Genomic DNA, 11,561 nt, shown 5'->3' with positions numbered 1-11,561 from the left:
GGCCACCGTAGCCCCTCACCCTCACTGTCTCCCTGGCAGTGAGTTCTAGAGAAGGGGCCTGATGTAAGCAGGTAAGGCTCAGCTGGATTGCTTAGAAAACTCCACTTTAATGGCTCCCTCCCTTCTTCCCAAGTCTAGTAGTCCAGGGAACAGATGAGGGCCACACCACGCTTTATCCAGTGTCGCTGGGGCTGGTAAGAGGGGATCTCCACAGCAATGATGTAGTTGGTGGAGTGACCTGTGGTTGATAGTGTTCCTAGAACAAGCAACAGAGGGAGAGGGTTAAGTTGTTTGCCACAACTAGAGAAGGCCAGGGTAAAGGCAATGGATTTGGCAGACTTGGGGACAAAGAGGGAGTCCTGACCCAAGGGGAAGCCCACTTGGTGAATGGGCCTGGCCAAGGCTAATGCACTGACTGAGGACAGGCAGCAATGGGAGAGGTGACACCACTCATTTCCTGTTGGACCCAGGCCAGGCCCATCCCCCCTCTCTAGGCTGCAGTTACCATCTTGGAACATTGCCAGGCTGGAGCTCCCAAGACCCAAGGTGGATCTGCTGAGGGAGGCCGCAAGATGGTGAGCTCAGGGGCTACTCCACAGACAGCCCTGCCTGCTGCTGCCAGGCTCTGTCCTTCCCTGGTTGGTCTAAGGACTGCTGACTGACCTCTGTTGGCATCTTGTTCAGTCCTGGGCCCCCATCTATAGTGTAGGCTCCCTGCCCGGGGCCTCGTACCAGAACGGGTCAGTGTCTTGTAGATGGGACACAGGTAGAAGGCCTGGTCCTGAATCTTGCGGTTGGGTGTTGGCAGGAGCCAGATAACGGCCATTTCTGTATATAGCTCCTTGGGCCGAGACTCGACCAGCTGGAAGGCCATGGGGTCCCAGCGGGCACCTTCCAGGAACAGGCCGTGGATGTAGCACCCCTCTTCGGGCCTTTTCTTGAGCTCCAACACTGACTGGTGCATCACCTATGGCGGGCACACAGACATGCCCCACACATGTCAATACCCAGAATCTGGGTTAGAATTTTGGTTCAGAAGCACAAACCCCTGCTGCCTGCCTGTCCATCACTCACCCATTATTTTAGCTGGTAGCCTACAGTCTATGTCCTGCCACTTGGGATTTCCCGGGGGCTCATGGCCTCTTCTGGCCTGGCTCCTTTTTCCCCCCAACCCGTGCTCAGGGGTCCTCTGATTCTGCCTGCTAGGTGTGGCCTCAGGCCCATCCAGCCCAGGCTGTACCTCAGCCTGTCACCTGACCTGGCCCTGGCTGTGTCCAGACCTTGAAATCGAAGGAGATGGTGTCAATGGAGATGACAGACTTGCGGGCAAAGTTCTGCAGGGTGCCTGTCAGGAAAGCCTGGGGGAAGAAGAAGCCACTGATCCAGAAAACAGCTGGGGTTCCCTCTTGGATCCAGGTGTGTAGGAAGTCCAGGCGTTGTAGCAGATCCATGACCCATGAGGACAGTGGCTTGAGTGATGGGTAGGCTTTGGCATTCCAGAGCTCAGGCACAGTGTTGTTGTACAGGCTGGCAGCCATCAGCTCTAACTGTGAGGACATCACCACCAGCCCCTTGAGTGCCTTGAGCAGGTCTTGCAGCATCTGTGTGATCACCTGCAGCAGCCGGTTGTACCTGTGTAGCCAGTGGCAGAGAGGCAGATAATGGGCCATGTAGCAGTATCTACATCCTCAGTTGTAGGCATAAACAAAAAAACGATGGCTGAATATAGGGACTAGAACATAGAGCTGGGTACGAATCCGGGCTCTGGCCCTTAGCAAATGTGTGACCTTAGTTCACTTAATCTTTCTGGGCTTTGGTTTATCCATCTGTAAAGTGGGAATAATAAAAATGTAGCAGCCCTCCAGGATGGGTTTATAGCAGTTGGTATGGCACCTGGACCATAGTACCTCTTGCTGTCATTTCTCTACAGCCTAGTGGTCCATTGACTCAGCTGGTGGAGGTCAGGGATGATTGGGGTAGGGGGATTACCGAATGACCTCCTGTACTAGCACTGTGTTCATTGACTCCTCATACAGCACAGGGTACTTGCTCATCACCATCTGCAAGTTGATGGGCTCAGGCACCTGGAGCAGAATGTTCTGGGCCACATCTTCCACTATCTGTAGGGGCAAAGGGATACTTTGGGTCAGGGCTGGCCTCTACATCCCTTATGGGATTCCATATGCACAGAGTTTCTTCCCACAAGGGAGCAGGCAGGAAGGTGGGTGGGAGATTAGCCCTGACCAACCCTTAGGTCCCTTCCCCTTGCTGCGACCCACCTCCTCCCTGCTCAGGCCACCCACAGAGGATGACTTAGGTTGCAGCTGTATTATAGCACCAAACAGAGTGTAAGTCTCATTCTGGGCAAAGGTGATGTTGGCATTGTCGTGCAGGCCAAAGATTTCAGGCATGTCGTTGAGTGGGAGGCTCTTGATGTAGGAGAGGTAGCCCTGGGGGTTAGGGAGGCACAACTGAAGCCCCTGCCTGGCTCGACCATCAGCCTGTGGGCAGCTTTCCAATTGAGCATACCCCCCACCCATCACCCTGGTTGTAAACGCATTGTTCTTGGGGCTCCATGGCCCCTGAGGCGTCATGTGAGTGGCTTCTGCCTCCCTCCCAGCTCCCTTCTCACTTCCATCCAGCTCATTGCTCCTTCATTTGGCTGCTCAAACCTGTCACTCTCCCTTGTTTCCACTGATGACCCATATTCTGGAATGCCTGACCCAGCCCCTGACCACTCCTCTCACATCTCAACTGAAGCAGCATTTCTTCAGGGAGCACTGCCTGATTGTGTGGGCTGGGTTGAGTTGCCCCTGCCTTACCTCTGCCTCCCTGAGTGCCTCTCAGGCAGTAGTGAGTATCTGCATGGGATGGATTAATCAATGAGAAGGAGCTACGGGAGGGCAGAGGCCACATCTTTCGCCCAGCACCCAGGGGTTCACAGTACCCAAGAACCCAGGCTGTGCTCACGTTGAGGTCATAGGTAGGTTGGATCTGGTGGTAGATGCCTGAGGTGCTGTAGCTGTGCTCGGGGAAGAGGACTTCGGGGTTGTAGAAGTCTTCCAGAATGTTCATGATGCAGCGGCGGTCCCAGTCATCGGTGACCCGGCCCCCATAGTTGATCTCCCCTGCCGTGTACTTGAGGACCTATGTGGTGGGTGGGTGAGTGAGGGCCCCACAAGTGTCCAGCTCCCCACCCCCAGCCTGTCCTCAGCCCACCTTATAGGGGATGTCATCATACTCATCCAGGAACATCTTCAGTTGGCTGATACAGATGCGCAGGTCCCCGTCTGTGAACTCATAGGGGATGTTGAAGCCCAGGGGCCCAAACTTTCGGCGCTCCAGTGCATTCCCATGGAACAGGCACAGAGACAGCAGAAGGGACTTGAACTCCATCACCTGGGAAAGGTGAGGGACACGAGACATGAGGAGCAAGGACAGGGACAAGTGGGGCAGGGCACTACTAAGTGTGCCTCACCTTGTGACAGGAGTTGAGGAAGTCATCGCTGAGGCTGCTGTAGGACTTGAGCAGGTTGGCCTTGACACCACGTGGCGGCTCAATGGTCATCTTGGAGCCATTCTGTAGGATGGACACTGGGAACTTGTTGCTGGGAAGGCTGGTGAGCCACAGGCGGAAGTCCCGGTGCACCTGGTGGCCATATTCCACATGAGCTTTGGGACCCATACCTGGTAGCCTTTCCAACACCAGGCTCCCTCCAAACCAGGGACCCTGGGCCACCCTCAGCCTGACTCTACCCCTAGGTGGGCCAGAACAGGCTACACGGGCCACCTATTAAGAATATAAGCTTTGCACCCTAACTGGTGTGGTAACGTGACTTGGGGTGCCACTGGGAAGATTAGTGTAGTTGATGCATGTTCCATACATCGGTCCCTGAGCACTACCTGTGTGCCTGGGTTGGGCTAAGTGCTTTGTGGGACCATCTCATTCAGCTTCATAGTCTTGGGTGGACACATTAGTACTCCCTTCAGCAGAGGAAGCTGGTGTACCTTGTCAGGATTGATGTGCTCAATGAGGTGCTCTAGGGCTGGCATCCAGCTTGGGGCCAGGTGGCAGTTCTGGAAGAAGACCCACTTGCCTCTCTCTATGGAGCTGCGCATCATGGCTTCTGCCCTTGGGCCCTGTGGGGGTGCAAGTGCTGAGTGGTGGGACCGGCTGGCCTGGCTGGTCGTCACCCTCTTGGCCCCACCCTTACCTGGCCCTGGCCCAGGGAAATGGCAGAGAGCTTCTTGGAGAACTTCATCTCTTCAGCAAACTTGTATAGGTCGGCAGCGGGGTCAGTGCCAGGTGACAGCACGAAGATGAGAGGTGTAGTGGAGTTGGAGTCTTTAAACACCACTGACAAGTTGGCTGTCTGCAGGGCGGAGAGAGGTGCCAGGGCCACGTAGGGCTAAGGAGGCACAAGGACTGGGGCAAGGGACAGCAATCTTGGGGCTCCAAGAGAAGTCCCGGGGGGCTTCTTTGTGGGGTTTGGAACATCCCAGAGCCTTTGGAGGCGTAGGGCTAGGAGTCCTGGACTGATGAAAGCTGCAGAGTGGTCTGTCCACACGCAGTCAGGCCCCTGGCACCCATGTGGGGGTTAGCAAGTAGCACTGGCTGGTGACACTTGCCTGGGGCTCAATGAAGCGTGGCTCCAGGTTGGTGGCCACAAAGTCCTGCATGGCGTTGGTAACCTTGTCTCCACGCAGGCAGCGCAGGACCAGCAGCTTCTGGAACTGGTCCAGGCACTGATCCCAGATGCCAGGCAAGGGCTCCCTGCAATAGTGCCCATGTCTCCCTGAAAGCTGACCTATGAGAACGCATTGGCCACAGGGACTCTGCTGGCTGGATGGCAGAGGACAATGGGGTGTCTGGGGGTATGTGGCTGGGGGCATGGAAGAGATGTGGCCACAGCTGCAGGGCAGTCCTGAGTGGCCTCTCAGAAGGTTCCTGTGTCTGGGGTTTTATCCCCTCAATGTGCCCACTCTGACATGCCTTGGGGCCCCGCTCACCGGTGAGGCTCAGGGCTGTCGAAGATAGCCTGGAATTCTGAGAGGTGTTCTACAAAGTCTTCAGCGAAGGAGGAGAAGGCTGGCAGGTTCGAGAGTGCCAGGATGTCTCGCCAGGCCCGGTCTGACAGCCAGTCCACTGCAGGGTTCTCAGTCATCACCTGGACGGAGCCTCCGGATAGGAGGTAGCGCCACTCGCTCTAGGAGGGAACAGAGGGAGGCTAGTGCCAGGCCCTATGTACCTGTGAGCCCACCCAGTACACAGGTGGTGGCTGTCACTCTCACTATCTTGGCAGTGCTTTCCAACACATTATGAAATACCTGGGGCTCATGAGAATGTGAGCTGGGAGGCTCAGGCCAGTCTCTGTGCCTGCCAGCACACTCAAGGCTCTGAGAAGCCGTGTGCTCATAGGACTGCGTGGGCCACAACTAATTCAGGGTCTCCTGGCTGTTTTTAAGCAAGGAACTATGTTTCCTTAGGCCTCTGCCCCTTTGCTCTTGCTGTGCCTTCATGCCTGGCCTTTCCTTCCACCTGTTTTCCCAGGCCCTGCAACAGGGCAACTCTGCATGCAGTCTGTCCTGGACCACAGTGCCACCTGGCTGCCTCTCTACTCGTGCACCTGGTTAATCTTGCCCTCATTCATCATGATGCGAACGCACAGCAGGAAGGCGAACATCAGCTTGTGCTTCTCAAAGAGGCTGCGGCAGACATTACTGTAGAGGCTGTAGGTCAGGTAGCGATTGATGTTGGCGATGCGCTTCTTCAGATTGTCTGCAGGGCAGAGAGGTGATGCAGCACATGGGGAGAGGAGAGGGAAGCAAGAGCCCTGGGGTCCATCCCAGCCAGTCTCCCCAGCAGCCACAGGAGGGCCGGGCCTCCCCATGGGGCATTTGGAGTTCCCAGTAAAGGGCTCTGAGGAAGATAGGGAGGGGTGTGTGTGTTCTTATGTAGAGTGTATCTGATATGAGAGCATGGGCAAATGACTATGGGTGTGGGTTTGTGTACGTGCCCACATGAAAACATGTCCATGTGTCCCATCTGTGCCAGGGTGGGAGCCTGGCATTTATGTCCACGTGTGCATGTGTGCCAGGGCTACCTGCCCTCTCTGAGTTGGCGATGCCTGAGAGGAAGATGTTGAGAAACCACTCGAGGGAGTACTGGTACATGGGGTCCACGTTGGCCAGGTCTGACACACAGAAGAATAGGATCTGGGTACGGACAGCCACGGGTATGTATTCCATGCGTGTCAGGTCAATGTCCTTCTCTGTCTGCTCTGCGATCCTGACCTTGGCCTGGGGGTGCAGCAGAGGGGAATTGGTCAGGCCTAGGTAGGCTGGCAAAGAGCAGCAGGTAGAAATGGGTAGGAGTAGGGGCCGGGCCTGGGGCCGTGGGGAGAGGCAGGCAATCGCTGACCTGGATCTCTGCAGCCTTCATTTTGGAAGCCTCTAGCACTTTGATGAGTTCCATGTCATCCACAGGGTTGCCCTCGGAGGAGCTGAGCCGGTACAGGATCTGGTCTTCAATGTCCTTTAGCTCCTGGCGCATCTTGGCATTACTGACAATCAGCTGGTTCTTGGCTTCCTCCAGGTCTGGCCGCTCCTCAGCCACTACCTGGCCTAGCAGCTGGTCCTCTAGGCCACTGCCAGGGGCAGGGAACACCCTGTCTGTAATACCTGGTGGGCCCCGAGGGCCAGCCCCTCTAATTATCTGTGCTCCTGGGACTCCTGCTGGTGTCAGCCTGGGAGGTCTCGCCTGTCTCAGGCGGCAGGGATAATGCAGTTTGCTTTCAAAGTGATCAGTTCAAAGTGAGACCTTGGGTAGCAGCCTGGAATCCCAGTAAGGGACAGGCAGTTGGATGTGTGAGCTTCTAGGGTCTCTGAAAACCTCCCTCTCAGCAGGAGGGAGCTGTGGGTGATGGGGAGGGACAGGCCTTAAGGGTATTTCCACCCCCTGTTCTGTGGAGAGTTTCACGGTGGCCACTGGCATGGAGCGGGTCTCTGGAATCTGTGGATGGCCAGTGAAAGCCCGTGGGCTCACGGCAACAAGGGCGGGAAACAGGACTGGGGCGCAGTGACCCAGAGTATACCTGACTCAGGGCTCCAGGACAGCTCTGAGGGTGAGTGTACAAGGGCTTGGAGAAGGCTGAGCTGCAGGGGAAGGGACAAGGTAGGGCTAATGCTCTCATGGGAGACTGGGGTAGGGGAGGGGATTTGACCAGGAATCAGGATGAGTTGGGGGGTGGGGGTTTAGGTGGAAATAGGGCAAGCAACAGGAGGCTGGTGGAAGGGCCAGAAGGGGTCAAATGACTGGGAGGAGGTTGGGAGAGCCTCTGAGTGGGGGAAGGACCCACGGAGTCCTGGCTTGGGGGTAGGAGAGAGGCAGCTGGACAAGCCAAGGCAGAGCTGATCCTTGGGATTTTGCGGGGGCTTACCTGGGCGACAGGGTGAAGTTGATGAGTGTGAGTTTGGTGGAGATCTCGGGCGTGTAGTGAGGGTTGGGCAGCTTGGTGGTTATGTACATTCTGAAGTCCTCATGGTAAGGGATCACTGTGTCCCCTAGCTTCAGTACTGTGTTCCCCTGCTGCTTGTATGTCTGTGGTGGGTGGGATGGGCAAGCACTGTGGCCTGGGTTTCACCAGTGTGGCAAATGAGGGAGGCTGTCCTTTTCCCTGTCCAGGCCAACAGTCCACTCCCCACACACCCACGGCTGCAGGCTTACCTGCTTGAGCAGCACGGGCTCCAGAGCTGGGTCCAGCTCCTCACCCACATTTTCCAGAAGGCAGGGCTTGCCAAAGCGGATGGCATTCTCCATGCTGCGCAGGAAGTCGCGATCGCTCAGCTTGAACACATCCAGCCCGTTTTCCTTCTCCTGTGGGAGCAGGGCCAGGTAGGGGGTATGGGGTGGGGGCTGAGAGCCACCCTTAGGCTCAGCTACTCCTCTTGTGCCTCTTAAGTCTGGCTGGGTGAAGTGGTGGCACCTGGCAGATGGGCTTACCATGTTCTTGATCCATTTGTTGGCCTGGCCCTGAGGGTCAATGAAGTGGGTCCACCGCTGGGAGAACTGGTTGATGACCCCATTTTCCACTGATAGTGTGTCATTGGGGAGGCCAGCGATCTGTGGGGGACCAGGTGCCATACTGGGTCGGGGCTCTCACATGAACAGTGTTAGCTGTGGCATCAGCTACTCCCAACCTCATGCTTTGGCGGTGTCTGTCCTCTCCTTGTGGTGTCCTCTTGGAGTTGGGGGACAAGTGACAGTGTGCCCCTGGGCTGGCTCCCAATACTCTGCTTTACTGGGCTGGTCTGTCCTTTTGCCTACTGAGTCCTCAGTCAGGCAGACCATCCCCACAGAGCCCACAGCCCTTCAGCCCTCGCAGACATGGGCACCTTTTACCTCTGCCTACTGCCTGTTGGTTCTCTTCCTGTGTCAACTCTTCCTGCCCTTCAGGGTCTAGCTGAGGCATGATTTCTTTTAGGAACCTTTCTTAACCCTCCTTCTGAACACTGCTCCCCCATCTTCGCCCCCACCCTTCAAGCACCCCTTGAATTCTCTGCCGACAGTTAGCTAGCATCTGAGCCATACTGTGCTCAGCTTTCTCTTCTTCTACCCACCACCCTCTTTCTGGGTCTGAGTGGGTTCTGGGGAGGTATCAATGAGCACATGCAGGAAAGAGGGTAGGAGAAAGACAGGAGGCTCTTGGTCCAGCTTGTACCGTTCCACAGGCCCAGCCCAGTCGCTCCAACTCCCAGGGCAGGCACCTGCCAAGAGCGGATCTTCACGGGGTTCCCCAGCGTCCCAATTAGCGTGGGCTCGGAGGTATGTGGGACGTGGTGGATCATGAGCTGCTTGACCCAGTAATCGTAGAGCGCTGTGCGGTACTGGCCCTAGGGAGATGCCAGACTGAGGTCCACCCCAACATGACACCTGTGACACCCACCCGCCTCCCTCTGTACCCTGTCACTTGGCAGTTGTACACAGAGGTCAGAGGTCAGACATGGAGCCAGGCACCTGTGCTCTAGTCCCACTTTGGGTGACTTCCTTGGCCTCTATAAACTTCAACCCCTCATCTGTGAAACAGGGGCAATCATAACAATGCCCACCTGTCAGGGCATCAGTGAGAATTGAATTACATGCACACAGCAAGCCCGGAAATGTGAGCTCACATTTCCCACTAGAAGGCCAGCCCCACCAGGGTGGGTTTTCTGGCTGTTTCATGCACTGCCATATCCCCAGTGCCTTGAACAGCACCTGGCTCAGACAGGGTGCCTGGTAAGTGCTTATTATTTTATTTATTTGTTTAGTTCCTCTCCCCAGGACATGTTTTTTCCTCCATTGCTTTTAGAGAGAGAGGAAGGGTGGGGGCGGGGGAGAGAGAGAAGGGGGGAAATGGCAATGTGAGAGAGAAACATCGATTGGTTGCCTCCACTATGCACCCTGACCAGGGATTGACTCTGCAACCTACATAGTGCCCTGATAGGGCCTTGACTGGGAATTGAACACTCAACCTTTCAGTGTACAGGACAGTGCTCCAACCAACTGAGCCACACTGGCCAGTGCTGATAAGTGCTTGTTGAATGAGTGAGTGAGGGAAGAGCCGCCCCACAGGCTGCCCCTTGGGGACGTGAGGCCTTAAGGCAGAGCCTCTTTGTGAAGTGAGGCTGTCCCAGGCAGGCTGTGGGCTCCTTACCGTGAAGGGACCCAGGTAGGCCACAAAGCCAGCAGCCACCAGCACGTCTCCAGAGATGTTTTCAAGCATGTTCTCTAGGTTCTCCACTGTCTCCTGCCAACGCACCCTCTCATCCGACAGACCAGTGATGAGCTGCAGAGGGATTCCTGTGGGGTGGGCTCTGGGAGGCCCGGGTGTCCCTGCCTGGGGCAGCCCCCAGGCTGCCAGGGAGGGGTTGTAGACCACCACCCCAGGGCCCAACCACCACCCAGACCCTCTAGCCCCTGCCTGGGGCAGGTGATGCCCACAGGCCCTCCCTGGAGGGGTATGGGTACCTTGTCAGCTCGGCCCAGCCGCTGCTCACACTGCTCACACTTCAGCTCCAGCTCCTCCTTTTTGGTGATGCATTCTCGGTACCTGGCCTGCATCGTAGCGATGCCATCCTCCACCTCCTGCAGGCGCTGCTTTGCCTCCTCTAGGATCTTCTGTGTTACCTCCAGGTCATCCTGGGCCTCCCGCAGGGCTTGCTGCAGGCCAACGGATCAGGGCCAGCTTGTCGAGTGACCTGGGGATCCCCTGACCCTCTCCCTTGCCCCTCAGCTGTACCCAGCCCTCACCCGCTTGGGCTCCACGGCTTTGGCCACGAAGTGGTACTTGTGCATGGCGCGCACCCACTGGCAGATGGAGGTGCAGGCTTTGGACACCTTGGCGATGGCGGCGGGCTGGAACTCTTCATTGTCGATGTACGGCTGAATAGCTTTGATCACTGCCTCCCCAATGTTGTCCTGGACATGGGAACAATGGGGTTCAGGGGGCTACTTCTCAGAGAGGATGGTACATCGTGGGGCCTGCTAAGGAATACCCTGGTCCTGTTCTGTGTCCCATGCCCTGTGAAGGCCTCAGTACAGGTGTCCTCCTTAGGAAATAAACGTGACCCAAAAAGACTGGCTAGAAGAAAAACTTCTGTGTTCCAGGATTTCAGATAACATGATTGGAGATTTCTTGAGAAATGATGTAGCCTCAAGATCTGATAATACACAGGCCCCATTTAAAATTCACTTAGAGACAAGAGCTGCCTCCTTGCAGGTATGGATTCAAATCATGTTCAAAGGTAGTAATCCCTACCTCAAGAGCTCACCACACCCCTGGGGCTCTTGTCCCACCCTGGGAGACTCCAACCCTGTAGTTCAGGATGGGCCCAGGAAGGTGCATTGTTCATGAACTCTCAGAACTCAGAGCCTGGCACCAGGGGAGCCTGAGCACTGGCCCTGAGCACTCCTGATTTTGGCTTAATTAGGCCTGAGGAGCCTCTGGTTTCCAGTTTGATGGAAAAGGAGGAGGAGAGATGGGGAAGCTCCCGGGAAGTTCAGCTACCTTTCAGTGCAGCCTGGGAAAGTGCCTGCAGTCCCAACACCAACACATGGTGGTAGTGGGTGGCCCATATGGGACAGACTGTTGCCCCCTAGCCAATTTCTGGGCTGAAGAGGGGCCGTCCAGGAGGCTGTGGACTCCAGGCTGACCTAACCTTGAAATAGCTCCTAAGAGAGCATATGCCTATAGACGATGAGAGCCCCAGACAGACAGGGAGAGAAACCCAAAGGCAAACAGGGGAAGCTTAATCTCAGGCGCTGAGGCTGAGGGAGAGGCAGTGGTCAAGCAGATGGTGAAGGTTTAGGCCAAGGCCATGGGGGTCACAGAGTGGAAAGGGCATGAGAATCTCCAGGCTGCAGAGCCTTGGAGTAACTGAGGGTGACATCCTACGGGCACAGCAGACTGCCCGCATCCTGATTTCCTCAATACCCATCTGTTGGTGAGTATGTCTGTCACCCCTACCAGTCAGAGCCCTTCCAGGCCAGGCCTGGTTCCTGTCAGCTCTGTGTGTGGGCA

The 11,561-nt window shown here is 56.2% G+C and overlaps 1 protein-coding gene across 1 annotated transcript in view; it reads right to left on the bottom strand.

The window, feature by feature from the left end:
* Window positions 1–134: 134 nt before the first annotated feature.
* The window catches only part of DNAH1 (dynein axonemal heavy chain 1), a 79,091-nt gene continuing 67,664 nt past the window's right edge, over window positions 135–11,561 (bottom strand). Inside the window, exons 56-77 of the mRNA XM_054595605.1 lie at window positions 10,292–10,459; window positions 10,010–10,201; window positions 9,696–9,827; window positions 8,767–8,892; window positions 8,003–8,122; window positions 7,727–7,876; window positions 7,440–7,600; window positions 6,422–6,647; window positions 6,105–6,300; window positions 5,628–5,779; window positions 5,011–5,207; window positions 4,630–4,774; window positions 4,215–4,373; window positions 4,009–4,140; window positions 3,479–3,649; window positions 3,220–3,399; window positions 2,971–3,147; window positions 2,280–2,450; window positions 1,990–2,120; window positions 1,281–1,632; window positions 733–967; window positions 135–256 (exon numbers count right to left, since the gene is read on the bottom strand). Coding sequence (XP_054451580.1) covers window positions 135–256; window positions 733–967; window positions 1,281–1,632; window positions 1,990–2,120; window positions 2,280–2,450; window positions 2,971–3,147; window positions 3,220–3,399; window positions 3,479–3,649; window positions 4,009–4,140; window positions 4,215–4,373; window positions 4,630–4,774; window positions 5,011–5,207; window positions 5,628–5,779; window positions 6,105–6,300; window positions 6,422–6,647; window positions 7,440–7,600; window positions 7,727–7,876; window positions 8,003–8,122; window positions 8,767–8,892; window positions 9,696–9,827; window positions 10,010–10,201; window positions 10,292–10,459 — 3,795 coding nt within the window. The remainder of the gene's footprint in view (window positions 257–732; window positions 968–1,280; window positions 1,633–1,989; window positions 2,121–2,279; window positions 2,451–2,970; window positions 3,148–3,219; window positions 3,400–3,478; window positions 3,650–4,008; window positions 4,141–4,214; window positions 4,374–4,629; window positions 4,775–5,010; window positions 5,208–5,627; window positions 5,780–6,104; window positions 6,301–6,421; window positions 6,648–7,439; window positions 7,601–7,726; window positions 7,877–8,002; window positions 8,123–8,766; window positions 8,893–9,695; window positions 9,828–10,009; window positions 10,202–10,291; window positions 10,460–11,561) is intronic.

Source organism: Pteronotus mesoamericanus, unplaced genomic scaffold (assembly GCF_021234165.1).
Source record: "Pteronotus mesoamericanus isolate MK-2021 breed Mesoamerican mustached bat unplaced genomic scaffold, CSHL_Meso_final scaffold_54, whole genome shotgun sequence".
Classification (NCBI taxonomy): Eukaryota; Metazoa; Chordata; class Mammalia; order Chiroptera; family Mormoopidae; genus Pteronotus; species Pteronotus mesoamericanus.
The sequence above is the reverse complement of the archived record's forward strand: the minus strand, read 5'-3'. Positions and strand labels throughout refer to the sequence as shown.